This window comes from Mastigoproctus giganteus, chromosome 8 (genome assembly GCF_048544385.1).
Source record: "Mastigoproctus giganteus isolate SK-2022 chromosome 8, ASM4854438v1, whole genome shotgun sequence".
NCBI classification, from domain to species: Eukaryota; Metazoa; Arthropoda; class Arachnida; order Uropygi; family Thelyphonidae; genus Mastigoproctus; species Mastigoproctus giganteus.
Window position 1 is genome coordinate 28,671,709 of NC_143582.1, and position 17,233 is coordinate 28,688,941.

At 35.3% G+C, this 17,233-nt stretch overlaps 1 protein-coding gene across 4 annotated transcripts in view; it reads right to left on the reverse strand.

The window, feature by feature from the left end:
• Positions 1-17,233, reverse strand: part of Dys (Dystrophin) — a 932,899-nt gene that overhangs the window by 418,811 nt on the left and 496,855 nt on the right. For all 4 annotated transcript variants that reach the window (XM_090379791.1, XM_090379790.1, XM_090379788.1 and 1 more), the window contains exons 39-41: positions 10,368-10,730; positions 9,690-9,862; positions 2,957-3,107 (exon numbers count right to left, since the gene is read on the reverse strand). In XM_090379791.1, the coding sequence (XP_090235917.1) occupies positions 2,957-3,107; positions 9,690-9,862; positions 10,368-10,730 (687 nt within the window). The remainder of the gene's footprint in view (positions 1-2,956; positions 3,108-9,689; positions 9,863-10,367; positions 10,731-17,233) is intronic.

Below are 17,233 nucleotides of genomic sequence, written 5' to 3' on the forward strand. Positions count from 1 at the left end.
AATAATGAGTACTTCAATTGCGTGGAGTGTAACCTGCCTTTAATTTCTTAAAGGATTACAGATTATTCTCAGATGTTTTGTGGTACTGCCTGTACCACTTCTTCAGTGAATTCCTTATGACCCATCAGCCTCACATACCAACTTGTATGTGAGGCTGATGGCATCATAAAGACAGCATTACAGAAATTCACTGAAAAGTGGTACAGGCGATACCATGAAGTGTCTGAGAATAATCTGCAATTCTTTAAGATATTAAAGGCAAATTATATTCCATATAGGTTGAAGAGTTCATTATTTCAACAATTTCCAATTCTTGATATGCCTGCACACCATGCTAAAAGAATATTTAGATCCATATATGAAAACAGCATTATCCAAAAAAAAAAAAAAAAAAAAAAAAAAAAAAAAAAAAACATATTTTTAAAAAAATTGAAATTTATTAGAGTAAGAGCTGAAGCTCATTGACAGAGATTAATTTGGATGCAGAAAATCAGTTGAGAGTTAATAGTAAAAAAAAAAAAAAAAAATCTGAAACATGGATAATTAATTAAATAATAAAATTTAATAAATAAATTTCCATTTATCCTCAATACAGCAAAGCCAGAAATACAGAGGAAAGTAAATATTTCTTTAAGAAAACTTTATGGAAAAAATCAAAATCTTTACTTAGCCCATCCATGAAAAGGTTTTGTTTTTATGGTCAGTCATTTCATAATTGTTGAATCATTAAGGTACAATGTGCTTGGTAAGGCCACGGGAAGTCTGAAGAAGAGTGATAACCATCTTTGCGATGTCTGCATCACTTCTACACAACTGCTTATCTTGTGCAATGTCCATAGCAAATTGTTTACAGGGAATACCTACTTGTCTCATACACAATATTCTCTTCAAGAATAAACCAAGGGATTACCTTTATTCCATCTATAGGACTTATCCAACTCTCCTAGAAAGCCAATAAATTAAGAATGATAATTAAAAATAATTTTAAAACTCAAATGTGTTCCTCACCATCAAGCCCACAAGTAATTCAATACCCAGAGATCACACAGTCATATACCCCACCAACCCGGCCCCAGAAATATCAAACCCCATGTAACCTCTGGTGAAGGAAGACATTATGTCAGAAAAAATGCAGACTAAAATTATAAATTAGAATACGATTAAAATACGATGAAAAATAAAAACAAAAATATAAAATCCACTAACAATTTCCTCCCTGAAGTGGACCAAAACTTTGGCATGTGTCGTGCTCACAGGCTGGGAAAAAACTGATGAATATTGTGTGTGTGTGTTACATTATTAATAATAATAGGAGATTAATCTTTAGCGCACATGCGTTCGAAAGACCACGAATCAGATATGAGAAATGGTTGACGGATGTTAATAGAATTACTTTGTAGTTTCATCTCTAAAGTTTCGGCAATTAACAACTTAGTATAATTATGCTGAATATTCAGAATTTTAGCTTCATTAAAAAAATGTGATTATTGTTTATTGCATGAAATGCTAGTTCCGAAGCAGTGGCACGCAATGCACGAACAAATGCTTCATGCTCTTTAACCCTAAGATTTAAAACACATCTGGTTGATCCAACGTAAGCAGAGTCACAATCCCTACAAGAAACATTGTAAACATGTGACAGTTCAGAAGAAGATAATACCAAGTGGTTCATTAATATCGAATGTAATTTATGTGTCAGTTTAGCCACTATTTTCATTTCAGTGCGTCTAAAAAGATTAAGTTGTCTGTACCAGTGTTCAATATATGGAATTGTAATAAAATATTTTTTATTGATCCTATCATTATGTCTAGTGTCAATTTTTTTATCTTTAGCCTCCAATTTAATACTATTAATAGCATTTCATGCGATAAACATAAAATCACACGTTTCTTTTTCTATTAAATTTCTATTAACATCTGTCAACCATTTCTCATATCTGATTCATGGTCGTTCGAATGCATGCACGCTAAAGATTAATCTTCTATTATTATTAATAATGTAACACACATACACAATATTCATTAATTTTATTCCAACCTGTGAGCACGACATGTCGAAAAATTTTGGTCCACTTCAGAGAGGAAATTTTTAGTGGATTTTATATTTTTATTTTTCATCATATTTTAATTGCATTCTAACTTATATTTTAAACCCGCATTTTTTCTTGTCTTCCTTCACTAGAGGTTACATGGGGTTTGATATTTTGGGGTGTCAGATTATAGTCTACGAATGTGATTCTGGGGTATTGAATTACTCATGGGCTGATGGTGAGGAGCACATTTTGAATTTTTTAAATTATTTTAAATTATCATTCGTAATTTATTGGCATTCTAGGAGAGTTGTATAAGAAGAAGTCCTATAGACTGAATAAAGGTAATTCCTTTGTTTATTCTTGAAGATTAAATTGAGCCTATGGAAGCTCTTAACTACTTAATACAATATTCTCTGTAAACAACTTGGATGAAAATTTCACCTGGAAATATCTCCATTACAAGGAATGCTAATTCATCATGAATACTCTCACGTGTACTGTTGATTACTATAAAATACTGTATAATTTTCTTATATAGTCTTATTTAACAGCAATCAACTTAAATATCTGGTCAGTTATAACATCTAATCATACATTGCAGCAACATTATGTAATGCCTGAAAGAACCAAATGAGAGAAAGTAGAGGCAATGCTCTTTCCTTTATTTTAATGCTGATCACATCAAAATCAATTACTCAGAAATAGGACAAATGAGAACTCCAAATCCAGTATATACAATGTACCTGACCACACTAGGATTACTTGTGTAATCTAACCAGTTTCCCTCTTTAATGTACCTGTTTCTATGCAGAAAATCAGTTGAGAGTTAATAGTTAAAAATTTCAAAAAAAAAAAAAAAAAAAATCAGAAAAATAAATATGTAAAACATGGATAATAAAAATGAGTGATATATATATACTAACCTCTTGATGAGTACGAGCACGATCAAATTCCAGCTCCCCATTGGGCAAGCGACTATGAGCAAGGATTGTTTCGGCACCAACCAGCCATGATGTCATGCCACGCAAGTGGCCCTCAAATTCCTGCCATATTTGCCGTGCTTTCAACCATCGACTATAAAAGAAATACAGGTACATTTTTAAAATGAAAGAACAAAAATCTTCAGGTGAATTTATATGATTTTTTTGGTGGTCTTTTATATGAGAAGCAATTTTTTTAAAATCAAATCCATTTAACATTTATTAAACTCTAGTGCAATAAACATTCATATTCATATTCTTGTGGCAACAAACAGTTCTTCCTGCCAATCATTTAAACTGTATATTTTAAATAAATAAATGAATAATAATAACAAAAAAGAGAGAAAAGAATGCACATATAGGGTAAATAAAATATACATAAGCACAGACTATAAGAAACACTATAAAGACACAGGGTAAAGTAGAAAGAGATTTCACAAATGAGATTATATTAACAATTTCATTTCTGCAATATAAATCAGAATGGAATAAATTGATGGCTGATGTTAATAATCAGAATGTTAATCAGTGAGAGAGTGAGAAGAACTGAACTCTAATTGCATTAGAATCGACATGGGTTCTGCCTGGTAGCACTTGGAGCCACATGCACAGCCAACTTTGTCCCAACTAACAGAGGATTCATATGCATAAGCAAAAAGTTTAAAGGTAGCATTCAAAGATATCAGCCAAATGAGTATATAAGATGTGTGTTAAGTGCCAAAGCAACTAAAGCTGAGGCATCAGTACATTTTGTCTATTATTGCTTGTATTCTTCAGCCATTGACTATAAAATGATTGCTGGATGAAAACCCCAAATTTTCAAGGGAGAAAATAACAATGTAACCCTGATCTGGATTGATTGACTTCACTAAATTTTGAAAGCACCCATAAAAATTCCTTGTGCCATTTATGGGATTTGAATTCAGGCCTTTTCTATCAAGTTGGGACGATGGCAATTAAAAACACTTGTGGAACCTGTAAGGGCTATTTCAAAGCAAGGCAAGGTACAATGATATACAGAATTATGATTGGCCAGGGTTAGAAACTGATATTCAACAAAAAAAAGATTCTTAAGGTTGGAAGGGACAGCAGCAACTGACCAGATTTTAGCATCATAGAACTTATATTCAGAGAGCAGAAAGTCTTCTCAACCTGGTCAAAATTGAATGCAGATAAAGCATATGAATTTTGATTTGATTTGTATTGAAATAAGCATTTTAATAAGTAAGACAGGTTCTGAGCTATATCATCTTTGCCAATTACTTCTTGATAAAGGTGATATGTGGGGCAAATTTATCTTGGATTGGTGTGGGGGACAAAATAGAGTAAGTGATAGAAGAAAAAAATTGTTCATGGACAAATTTTTGGAAATAGCTTCCACCTGGGTGGGAGAGATTGTCTAAACCTTCATATTATTTGCATAAGAAATGAGGGGCATCTTTAAAGACAGAAGGAAAGGAATTAGAGCAGGAAAAAAAAAAAAAAAAAAAAAAGCTAAAAGCATTCAAGATTTGAATAGGATGCCAGAAAGACTTAAGACAGCTATCACTAGAATCAAACAAAACAGTATGACCAAGGAGAGAGACCTGTTCAATGAAAAAGACACCTTTTTTTATAAAAGGTATTTAGGGGAATAAATTAGAATGAGAAAGCAAACCCAATCAAAACTGAAGACAAATTCAAATAAACATGATCATGCTGACCACCACAGATTAGAGTTGATAGTTAGAAAAGCTGCTAATTGCAAGTTGGTTGTGGTTCACATTCTTTTTCCATTAATGTAATCAAAACTGAAGACAAATTCAAGTAGACACGATCATGCTGACCACCACAGATATTAGAGTTGATGTTAGAAAAGCTGCTAACTGCAAGTTGGTTGTGGTTCACATTCTTTTTCCATTAATGAAGGTTGAGTAAATTAATGCCATAGGGCATGTATGCTGTTACCTGTAAATCACATTTTCCAGGACAGTTTGCATGTAACTACATATTTTTTTCCCCCCATATTTTGTGCTAATACGTCCAAAGATATCCTTAGATTACCTAATGAGGTATTCATCCTACATATTTTTAGTAACTAGATAAAATAACCTTTTTAGATCATCTGTGTTTTACATTTATTACTTGCTCTATTGATTTCAATATGGCCATCATATAAAAATTATATCAAAGACACTGTCTGGATGATTTTTTGAGCTGGAAAGAAATAGCAAAATTGGAGACATACCAAAGACAAGGTGTGGCCAGATGTCCAAATATGACTTGTACTATAAGCAATTACAGTACCAGTCCTAAATAACACAAACTGTCTTTCAACAATCCATCCAATGCCATCTTCATATCTCCTCTATGTAAGATGACTTTCTTCTAATCCTTAGATAACCTAGTGAGGTAATCTAAGCAAAGATTTGTAGAAATTTCACAGCATGGCATCTTGCTTTAGAATCTAATCCTGGTTGCTGAATCTATAAGAGGGCATGTATCCAAGCATAGCACCTATAAAAGTCTCCACACGAGGGATATTTATGAACAAAGACCAGTTATCAGTAGTCCTCTGAATCCTATACAAAAAAGAACTCATTTCAGCATGCTAACTTAACTCAGGAGTAATTCAACACATTTTCAAATTTCAAGGAACATATGTAGGTGTTGATTTAATGGTGTTGGCTCGAATTGTTTTCAATGGCTGTACAAATCACCACATCCTCCTGTGAGGAACCCTCATAGTGTAAAGTATCAAGATGAGATCAAGGATTTCATCTCGACACTTTACCTATGATTTCTTTCAAAGAGTAATAGTGCATGTTTTCACAGACCTACAATTCATCCAGTCTATGCACTGGATGAATTTTGTCTATGTACTGTTAACATGAAATTCTTACTAATGTTTTACTATAATCTAATAAAATGTTTTTGCTTTATTTATGCTTTTGAGAGCTAGTGCATTTATACAACATTTCTGATAGCAGAGATAACATTGGCAAATTTTCCTTCACCATTTCAAAATAATTCCTATTCAATGACCCTTTTAATTTTTCTCCAAAAAAAAAAAAAAAAGATATCAAAAACAATTAATGATCAAGATGATATTCCTTCATTGTCCTCCCCCACACCAAAATCCCTTCTTTATGCTCCCTCATGTGCATAGTCTGAACAAGAGGTTGAAACCCATCAGCATTGGGTTTTCTCAAGTCATTCAAAGTCTGAAGTCTCCAGATGCTGCAATTTACAGATCGAACTAGTCAGACAAGATCTTCCCTTAATGAACCCATGCTGTGACTGTAGTATAACTGCACTCCTATCTAGATGGTCCTACGTTACTTCTTTAACCAGTGACTCCATTCTGTTCCCTGGAACAGAAGTTAAGCTAACAGGTCTTTAATTACTCATGTTATCCTTTGATCTCCTTTGTAAATTGGGGATACATTTGCACATCATTAGTCCACAGGGACCTTCCCTGAATCCAAAGATGCTTTCATAATTATGGATAAGGCTTGTTTACCCCTTTGCTGCCTCCCTTAATATAATTGGAAAAAAACCAACCATCCCAAGTGCCTTTTTTATATTTAATTTCAACAATTTCTCTTCTGATTTCCTCTTAGTTATTACAAAAAGACATGCATAAAATGCAAGTATAATACCAAAGGAGTGAGAAGATTAAGTAATACAATTTGGAACATTAAGGAAAATAACTAATAACACATTAAGAGATAAAGTTAAGAGTTGTTTGTTTGTTATTTTAGGAGCATTAGCAACCAAGGCCATATTGCTCCAGGAATATGCAGTGGTCATTCCCTGACCTTTCAGCATCCTCCGTATTTGGTGGTGACGGGCTCGAACCCCAGTCTAATCAAGAAGCGTGTGCTACGCACTGCTGCTCCTTCCCACCTGGCTACAGAGGCACGTTTTAAGAGTTGTTGTTGTTATTTGGTTTTTAGGAGCATTAGCAACTAAGGCCATATTGCTCCAGGGATATGCGATGGTCATTTCTTGACCTTCTGCATCCTCCATATTTGGTGGTCACAGACTCGAACCCTGGTCTAATCAAGAAGCATGTGCTATGCACAGCTACTCCTGCCCATCTGGCTACAGAGGCACCAGTTAAAAGAATAAATCAGGAAACAATGTAAAACAAAATCTATTAATGAGTGGATATATTAATAGGTAAAAAGAATGTGATTAAAGAACTATAGGCCTATAAGCAAACAGAGGAAATAAAGAAAGGTCAAGATGGGAAGATGATCTATCTTAAACCCAACAAAGAATATGCTTAATAAGAAAAAAAGAAGCAGCATGAAAAAATGGAAATACTCAAAACTTAACTAAAAATATGAGCTAATAAATCATCTGAAGATAAATGTGAAAATGTCAGGTAAAACTGATGTCAAAGTTTTTCATCGACAGAGGCAAAGTAGTGTGGTACAAAAATAGTTTTAAAAAATCTAAACTAAAATATCTGAATGTCTAGAAATTTACTTTTTTTTTTTTTTTTTTTTAAACTGCAACAAATTTTATCCCATATTTGTTAATGCAATTATTATTAAAAGCAACATTTATTATTAATATTTTATTTCCTGACAAGTATAAAGTTATAGAATTCTTATAGTACCATGATAATAGACTAATATAAAAATAGCGAAATGCTTAAAGTGTGGTACTCACCTTGAATATAATCTGCAATAGTTTTATGAAAAGACTGATGGCTAAATATAAGGTGGAATGGTTAAGTTAATGCATTAAGGTGGGATGAGATTTAATTTAGCGGAATTTTAAAATAAGCGCAAGGAAGCAGAAGTGCATTATGACAACCAGGGAAGGAGTAAAGTAGAAAGTAGTTGATCTGGAACACAAAGGAATTGATAATGCCAAGCTTGTTTCTTTGCATTATCAATTCCTTTATGTTCCAGATCAACCATTATCATAATTCCAGATTGGCATTATCAATTCCTTTATGTTCCAGATCTGTTGTTGTTGGGTTTAACGACACATAGGCTACTTGGGCCACATTGTGTCTTCTAATGGTGAATATGAAATAATATCTATATTTTATGATATATTTGTATCCGGTTTAGGAAAGTAAATAGTTCCTTTTTATTAGAATCATCTCCCAGAATCTGCAATAAATTTATTGATGACTGTGTTTTAGCAACTGATTTAAAAGTATCTAAGCGGATGTTCTGAAAGTGGGGACAGTCCACTAATAAATGGCGAATGGTCAGTTGTACTTGACACGATGTACATTGTGGAGCGCTGTCATTAGTTAATAGATACAGGTGAGTGAGATAAGTATGCCCAATCCTGAGCCTTCCTAAAATTGTTTCTTCTCGTCTGCTTTTCTGGAAGCTGGAGGGCCACAGCTTTGGTTCTGGTTTTATTTGGTATAATTTGTTTCCTGGATAACCTCTCCAGATTAATGACCAGCTATTGTAACATGCTTTATGGATGATATGTTTATAATCAGTATATGGGGTTCGAAAAGTCTGCAAACGAGTAGAATCTGGTTGTTTGGCTGCAAGATCTGCTCTTTCATTTCCTGCTATCCCAGAATGACCTAGAATCCAACAGAATGTCACAGTTTGTTTGACTCATTATACACAAGTAATTTAGAATGGATTTGTTTTATTACAGGGTGACAGGAGTTGGTATGACTATTTATGGCAGAGACAGCACTGAGCGAGTCAGTGTATATTATGGCAGACGAAATTAGAAGTTGAGTAATATGACCTAGAGCCAAGTTAATAGCATAAAGCTCAGCAGTGAAGATACTGCATTCTACAGGTAATGAGACAGAAGTGCTGAAAGATGGAAAGATTGCCGCAGCACCTACTTGGGTCTCATCTAACAACAACGACAGACTTTAAACGTAACGGTCATGTTCCAGATCAACTACTCTCTACTTTATGACAACCAGGGATGGAGTAGTGCACTTCTGCTTAATTGCACTTATTTTAAAATTCCGTTAAATTAAATCTCATCTCACCTTAATGCATTAACTTAACCATTCCACCTTATATTTAGCCATCAGTCTTTTCATAAAACTATTGCAGATTATATTCAAGGTGAGTACTGCACTTTAAGCATTTCGCAATTTTTATATTGTTTTATTTCCTTTAAAAAGATTTCCTTCAGTCATTTAACAAGCATTTATTGTAGGGCTTGCCAACAGATTTTTGTTTATGTTTGAAAATTTGCAAAATATCTGTTATATAGTTTTAGGTATGCTGTCATACATTATTTTTATATTTCTAAAGAAGAATTTTAATAACCTCAAACAACACTAGCCACCATGAAGAGAACAGTGGTTTCAAAGTACAGAAGCTCCCTGCAAGTTGGCTAAATTTTGAAATTTTCTTCCTCATCATGAAGTTTTAATGTGACAATAAAATTTCAGAGTTAACCAAGTTTTGCACATGTGCTATATTTGTCCATCCCTGTGTTAACACATTTTTTTTTTTTTTTTTTTTTTAGGTTTCAATAATTCTTATTGTATAACATTTGTCATAAGAGAAATTTTGCATGTCATAGAAAATTAATGCTCATATTATAATATTAATATAAAATATATTTTATACTAATATTATAAGATATTAATTAATATTATAACATATATTGCATTATAACATTTTAAATTTTAAATATATTATTAACATTAAGTTTCATTAAAATATATTTTTACCTATGTCTGTCTGCATAACCTTGCTCTAATTTCAACCACTCTTCACTTAATTTATCAAAGACCCTGACAAGCTGCAAAGTTTCTGTTTCTGAAGCATTTTTTGAAACAAACTCTTTTTCTTCTTTTAAGGCCTCTATGTTAGGTTTTATTACATCTAAACCATCCTTGACACCCTGTTTATTCAAAAAGAAACAAAAAATAAAAATGTAAAACAGCACATCTTTACATTTGTACTATATATATATTTTTTTTCCTTGCTTATAGGGTTTGTTTATACATTTTAAACATAACAGAAAAGTAATACTGATATTCATATACATGATATACTATATGATCATAGTGTTGTTTTTCCCTGTTTGTCTGCTAATTCAAGTGAATCTCTTGAAAGCAGAGATCCAGCTTTTCCAGCTTTCAATCTTTCCTGATTAGGCCTGAAGGCAGGATTCATCAAAATGGCAGGAAGTCACCAAAATTTAATTAGCTGTATTGTGTGACCGTTTAACTTACCTATTTTTTTGTATTATACAAAATAAAATTCATCTGATCATGTGATTTAATTAGTTTACATTGTTATTCAAATTCCAAATTGAAATTGACTTAAGTTTTAAGTGTCTAAATAATGATCATCTTCTCTCACCCACCTATCTAACCAAAGATATCACACACCAATTTACCTACCTTTAATACTCCTTCTTGTCGACCAAAATCTTCAAAGTCTTTACCTGCTAATTCTGGCTGATTAAGCTGCCTGTTGATAGCTGCTACAGCCTCCCTAAGTTTATTTACTTTTGCTATAAAATCAGGCACTACAGTCACTACAGGTAATTCTAGAGTTACACCAGCTACTTTGTCTGTTTGTGTAACTACAGTTTTTGTAGAAGGTGATTTAGGCACTTTAACAAGATTCTGTACTTGTGTCCATAACTGCAGAGGTTTCTGAAGTAATGCCTGAACTGCAATAGTAGGTATACCATTCTCAGTGAGGGCATCTTTTTGAAGAGCTGCAACATCTTTACTCAGTTTTTCTATATCTTCTTTTATCTGGAAATAAAAAAAATAACAACCTTTAAAACTATTATGTATCCGTAAGTATATAGAAATATATTTCAAAGTAAAAAAATTAAAACCCAAAATCTATATATGTGTATTATGAAAATTAATTTTCTTCATACAAATATACAGATTATTACCTGTTCTTAGTGAACTGCATTCATGTGTCCTAATTAGTGCTATGGATAAAGGGATGGCTGAGTGGGAGAAGACAGAGTGGTTATTAATGGACACTGCCCTTGTAGACTAATGCTGTAAGTGGAGTCTCACTGAGCTCATTGCTGCTTTCTATATTCATTAATTAGGGTATATCAGGCTTAATGTCTAAGTTTGTAGATGATAACAAAAGTTGGCATGGTGGTTAATGACAGTAATCAAGGTAAGATACCGTTACAACATTTAGAAAAATTAAGCAGATTGGCTGACAAATAGCAATAGAGGTTTAACACTGACATATATAAGGTACTGCACACAGGTAGCAGTAATAGCAGATTAACGTACCAAATTTGTTGTACTACTCTCAGGACAGTGGAAAACAAAGACTTGGAAGTAATTATGCAATCAGATATGAAGTTGTCTGAGCAGTGCACACAGGCAGGCAGGACAGCTCATGGGGTTTTATCAAATATATACTGGAACTTTGTTAGAAGATATAAGGAGGTGATTATCCCATTGTACAAGGAAATAGTTAGGACGAAGCATATTAGTCTGGAGGCCTCATTTTAGGGAGGGTCTGCTAAAACATGTGAAGAGAAGGGTAACAAGATTGGTGAAGGAAAAAAAGAGTGGCTTTACCAACAAAGTAATAAATTTCTGCAAATTAAGTTCTGGTGACTAGGAACCTGCAAAATGATCTGATTGAGGAGTAGTAGTAGTAGCATGTGATGCAAGAAAGCAAATGTATGAGCTTATGCAGCATCAGCCAAAAAAAAATCACACCATTCCCTCCAAATGCCTGTCCAGTTCCTCCTTAAATTTATTCAACCTATCAACTTCCACAACGACAGATCGAAGTTTGTTCCAGCAATTAACCACCCGCTGGCTAAAGGCAAATTTCCGCACATCTGTCTTTTCTTAATTTGAATTTATGCCCCTTTAGGTTCGTAATCTGAACAAGTGGAAGGATCCCATAAGAACTCAGCGTGCTCAACCCATTCAAGGCCTTATACACCTCAATCAGATCACCGCACAAGTGCCTAGTCTCCAGCCACTGCAATTTGCAGAACTTAAGCCTCTCTTGGTAAGAGGATCCTTTCGTTCCCCTCACCAATCTTGTTGCCCTTCTCTGTACACACTCAAGCAAATCTACATCCTTCCTAAAATGAGGCCTCCAGACCTGTACGCAGCACTCAAGGCGTGGGCTGACCATTGCCTTATACAGAGGGACAATCACCTCCTTTTCCCTGCTAGCAAAATTCCTATATATCACTGACAAAACCCCATGACCTGCCCTGGCAGCCTGTCTGCATTGCTCAGAAAACTTCATATCTGACTGCACAATTACTCCCAGATCTTTTTCATTTTCTACCACCTGAAGTGTAGTACCACACAGTTGGTACGTTTCTCTGGGGTTACTTCTACCCATATGCGATACTTTGCATTTGTCAAGGTTAAACTTCAGTTACCACTTCTAAGCCCATTTGCCCAAATTATCTAGATCCTGTTGCAGTAGCACACTGCCATTACTGTCATTAACAACTCTGCCAACCTTCGTATCATCTGCAAACTTCGACACTAAGCCTGATATACCTTCATCAATATCATTGATAAATATACGAAACAACAGAGGACCCAACACCGAACTCTGTGGAACTCCACTAATAACATTAGTCCACGAAGAGCAGCAGCCATTGATTACCACCCTCTGTCTTCTCCCACTTAAGCATCCTTTTATCCATTGTAGCAACTTACCCTTAATACCATTCTGCTCCAATTTGTACAATAGCCTTCCATGCGAAAAACTTTGTCAAAAGCTTTCTTGAAATCCAAATATATGATATCAAAATTATTTTTTGCATCCAGTTCCTTTGTAACCACATCATAATAACCAATCAAATCTGTCAGACAAAACTTTCCCTTAACAAACCCATGCTGGGTCTGAATTATTGCTGCATTCTTGTCTACATGATCCTGCAATGCATAGTAGTGACTCCATTATTTTACCCGGAACAGAAGTTAAACTAACTGGTCTGTAATTACTCGTGTCACCCTTCGATCCCCTTTGTGAATTGGGGATACATTTGCACATCCCCAGTCCATGGGAACCTCCCCTGAGTCCATGGATGCTCTCATAATTATGGCTAAGGGTTTGCTTATTGCTTTGCCACCTCCTTTAATATAACTGGACAGATCCCATCCACCCCAGGTGCCTTTCTTATGTTTAACTTCAAAAATTTCTCCTCCACTTTGCTCTCAGTTATTACAAAATCATTAAGTACCATTTGCCATTTTCAAACCTTAATAATTCCTCATGTGTGAATGTAGATGCAAAATACTCATTCAGTTTGTTTGCTATCTGAACAGGATCATCAACAGTTGAACCATCAATGTCAAGTGGACCAATCAGATTCATCCCATTCCTTTTAGAGTTTATATAAGTAAAGAAATCCTTGCTGTTTTTCTTAGCATGTTTTGCCAAAGATTTCTCGTAATTTGCCTTCGCCTGCCTAATTGAATGCTTCCCACTTAGAATTTACTGTTGGTAACATCGTCAGTTGATCCCACTGTACAGAATTTAAAAACTGTCTGAGACTACTGTACTCACCTTTACGGAAGCAAAACCCTTTCCTTTACCCCTGATGGTAATTAAATCCATCAGTACACTGTGATCACTGCCACCTAGTGGTTCCTTTATCTGCAAATTCTTAATACACGAATGATGCTGGGTGACTCCGCAGCCAGATGGGAAGGAGCAGCAGTGCGTAGCACACGCTTCTTGACTAGAATGGGTTTCGAGCCCGTCAGCACCAAATACGGAGAATGCAGAAAGGTCAGGGAATGACCACCGCATATCCAGGAGCAATATGGCCTTGGTTGCTAATGCTCCTAAAAACCAAATAACAATACACGAATGATCACTGTTGATAACCAGATCAAGAATATTACCCTCTCTGGTTGCCTCTCGAACATGCTGCTGCAGTAAACAATCATCCAATAAATCCACAAAAGTCTTACTAGTGTGTGAGTGACCAACCCACAAGTTCCAGTCAATATCTGGGAAGTTAAAATCCCCCATTATAAGACATTCTGATTTACTAGCCCACTCTATTTCTCTGTACAATTATTCATTGTACTCATTCGAGTCATTAGCCCTATAACACACTCCTACTCTTATTTTTGCTTTTGCAGTGCTTACGTCACACCAAACTGACTCAACAGTGCACGTTCATCTATACCAACTGGATGCACTTCTTTTGATTTTATGTTTTTCTTAATTAACAGCATAACACCTCGTCCCTTCCTATCCTGTCTATCCTTTCTGTACACATTGTACTCCCCAAATTCCAGTTCTGCATTCCTTATACGTCTCTGCTATCCCAACAATATCCGCCTTTGATGTCTTGACCAACACTTCAAATTCATCAATTTATTTACTATACTTCCAGCATTGGTATACATGCACCTATTCCTGTTCCTAGTTATCCTAACACATCAGGTGATTGGCTTAAGGCTTTGAATTGCTTGAACAAACCCAAAGCTGATGGGATTCTTCCTCTTGCTCGGAGGGTGCCTCCGTAGCCAGGTGGGAAGGAGCAGTAGTGCGTATCACATGCTTCTTGATTAGACCGGGGTTCGAGCCCATCACCACCAAATACGGAAGATGCGGAAAGGTCAGGGAATGACCACCGCATATCCCGCAGCAATATGGCCTTAGTTGCTAATGCTCTTAAAAACCAAAACAACAACCACCTCTTGCTCGGACAATGAAAATACAGGAGCATAAATTCAAATTGAGGAAGGAGGAAGAATGGTTGCAGGATAAATATGTTGAAGTTTGCTTTTAGCCAACAGGTGGTTAATTCTTGGAACAAACTTCAATCTGTTGTTGTGGAAGTGATAGCTTGAATAAATTCAAGGAAAAACTACCCAAATTATTGGGGGGGATGAACAGGTGATGTTGTGGAAATCTGCTGATACCTTCCCAGTGTGATTTTATATATAACAATATGGCTCACAAGCAAATTCCATTTTACAGCTAGAATGAGACAGAAGGTACTGAATTCCAAAAAGACTTCGTTAACATTAGATAGGCTTGGACATTTACAATACAAACCATAAAAATCATGGTTTATTCAAAACATTCATCTTGGGGATTTATCAAGAATAAACCCACTTTAAGAAAAAGTAACTATGACAGACAATCAATGGAAAAGGCAACAGAGGGTGTCAGATTATTGTTATATTTGTGGGTTTTTGGCACAAGAGCCTCCTGGGCCGTATTGTATCTGTTCATGATTCACTTCTGACTAAATCTTCCATATCATGATGAACAGAAATGACTATAAGAATTTATGCAGTTCAAATATTGAAACAATTCTTCAAAATCTGCATCATTGCCAAGGATGTGTTATAAATTTAATGGTTCCTGCACAGTGGATAGAGAGCTAAAACTATCTATCCTACTTTTCAGATACTTGACTGTTTTTTTTTTTTAAACTGCAGAAGTTAATTATTGATTCAAGTTTGCCACCCACACTTGAGACCACTGATTCCTACATGCTGTTTTAATAATGGATTTACAGCGTAGAGATCAGCATAGGGCACTTTTTTGAGACAGGAAGATTTGGAGTCAGGATGTTTAGCAGCACAATCCACACATTCATTACCCGAGATGCCGACATGACCAGGGATCCAACAGAAGGCGACCATCTGGTTGGATGTTTAATAGTGATTTAATCTAGTTCAGATCTGTTTCCAGATGAGACAAGAGGAAGAAAAAGTAGACAAATGGCAGTGACTGCAATTAAGGAGTCTGTATATATCAGAGCTTGCTTGAAATGTGGTGGCTATTTATGTTATTTAGGACTAGTTTTATTAAGTAAAATTCTGCAGATACTGTATTCAGTAGGAAGAGAGACAGCTACTGAGATGGTGGAAGAAACTGCTGCAGCACCTATAGCTGCATTTGTTTTGAGGCCATCAGTATAGATATATAGTTTCTCTGAGTTTTCCAATGTACTCGCGTGTGCTTCATGTAGCTGCTAAAAGTTTCTGTTTGTTAGGGAGCATTTTCCCCATCTCAAAAAGAAATTGTCAAAAAGAGAAGAGAAATGAGTGCAGGGAGGTTCAGAAGTAGCAATGTCTTGGAAGATATGCTAGAAATTAATATCCCAACTGTGTATGAGCTCTTCCAATTGAAGTCCTGCAGAGTAGTTTTCATTAGGTTTATTGCAGTATAGTATGAAATACTGAGGGTCAAACAGGTACTCCTAGCTGGAGTGACATGGAATACTTCTAATTTTTGGCACATAGTTACACAGTAAGAATTTTCTCTTGAAGTGCAAAGGGGGTTTATTTTCCTCAATATATAGACTATTCACCAGAGATGTTCTGAAGGCTTCCACAGCAATCCTAAGGACATTATGCTGGATGGTATTCATACATAACAGAGAATATTTCCTTGCAGTCATACAGTGGTGATCCATAATCCAAACAGGACAAAATTAAGGTTCCATATTGGTGTAAGAGGAAGCTTCTATTATTATTAGCCATATGGTGCAAGGAAGCCTGAGGCTTATGCTGCACCAGGCAAAAAAAATTTGAGTTACCCTGTGTGTGTGTGTGTGTGTGAGAGAGAGAGAGAGAGAGAGAGAGAGAGAGAGAGAGAGAGAGAGAGAGAGAGAGAGAGAGAGAGAGAGAAGTAGAAGGAAATCACCAAGAAAGAGAAGAATGATGATATCCAGCTGAGGACCCTGGGTGTGCCAAGCCCATACTCACCAGATGTGAGCCCCTGGGGTTATTTTACCTATTAGCATCCCAGGACATAGCAAAGATGGCTCTTAGGATGTTCAATTTTTTAGACAAGCCACCCAAAGGTCAGGCTATATGAGTAGCAAAATTAAGTTTATTATCTAAATATAAGCCCAATAAATGAAAGTTGTTAATAAGAGGAATCATATTGTTTTTTAAATATATTTTTTACCCTGATGTAGTTTACGTTTTTTTTTTTTTTTTTTACAGATGAGTGGACTTCTTTTCTGCGAGGGCACAGCCATTTCATAGTGCCCATGATTCTCTTTTGGCTATGGAAAGTTGAAGTTGCTTTCAATGGTATTCATAGTTTATGAATAACAAGAGATAATGAGGTTGTCAGAAAACATGTACAATTCAACTGCATTTGGTACATCCCATGTCATTCTTACAATTCTTATTGTAAATAATGTTTGCACTGAGGATGGAATGGGGAAGATGCAAAGGACACTGTTTGGAAGCAGAGAATGTGCACAATTAGCAATAGATACGAGGTGTGGCAATGAAGTTCCCAGACTGTTGCT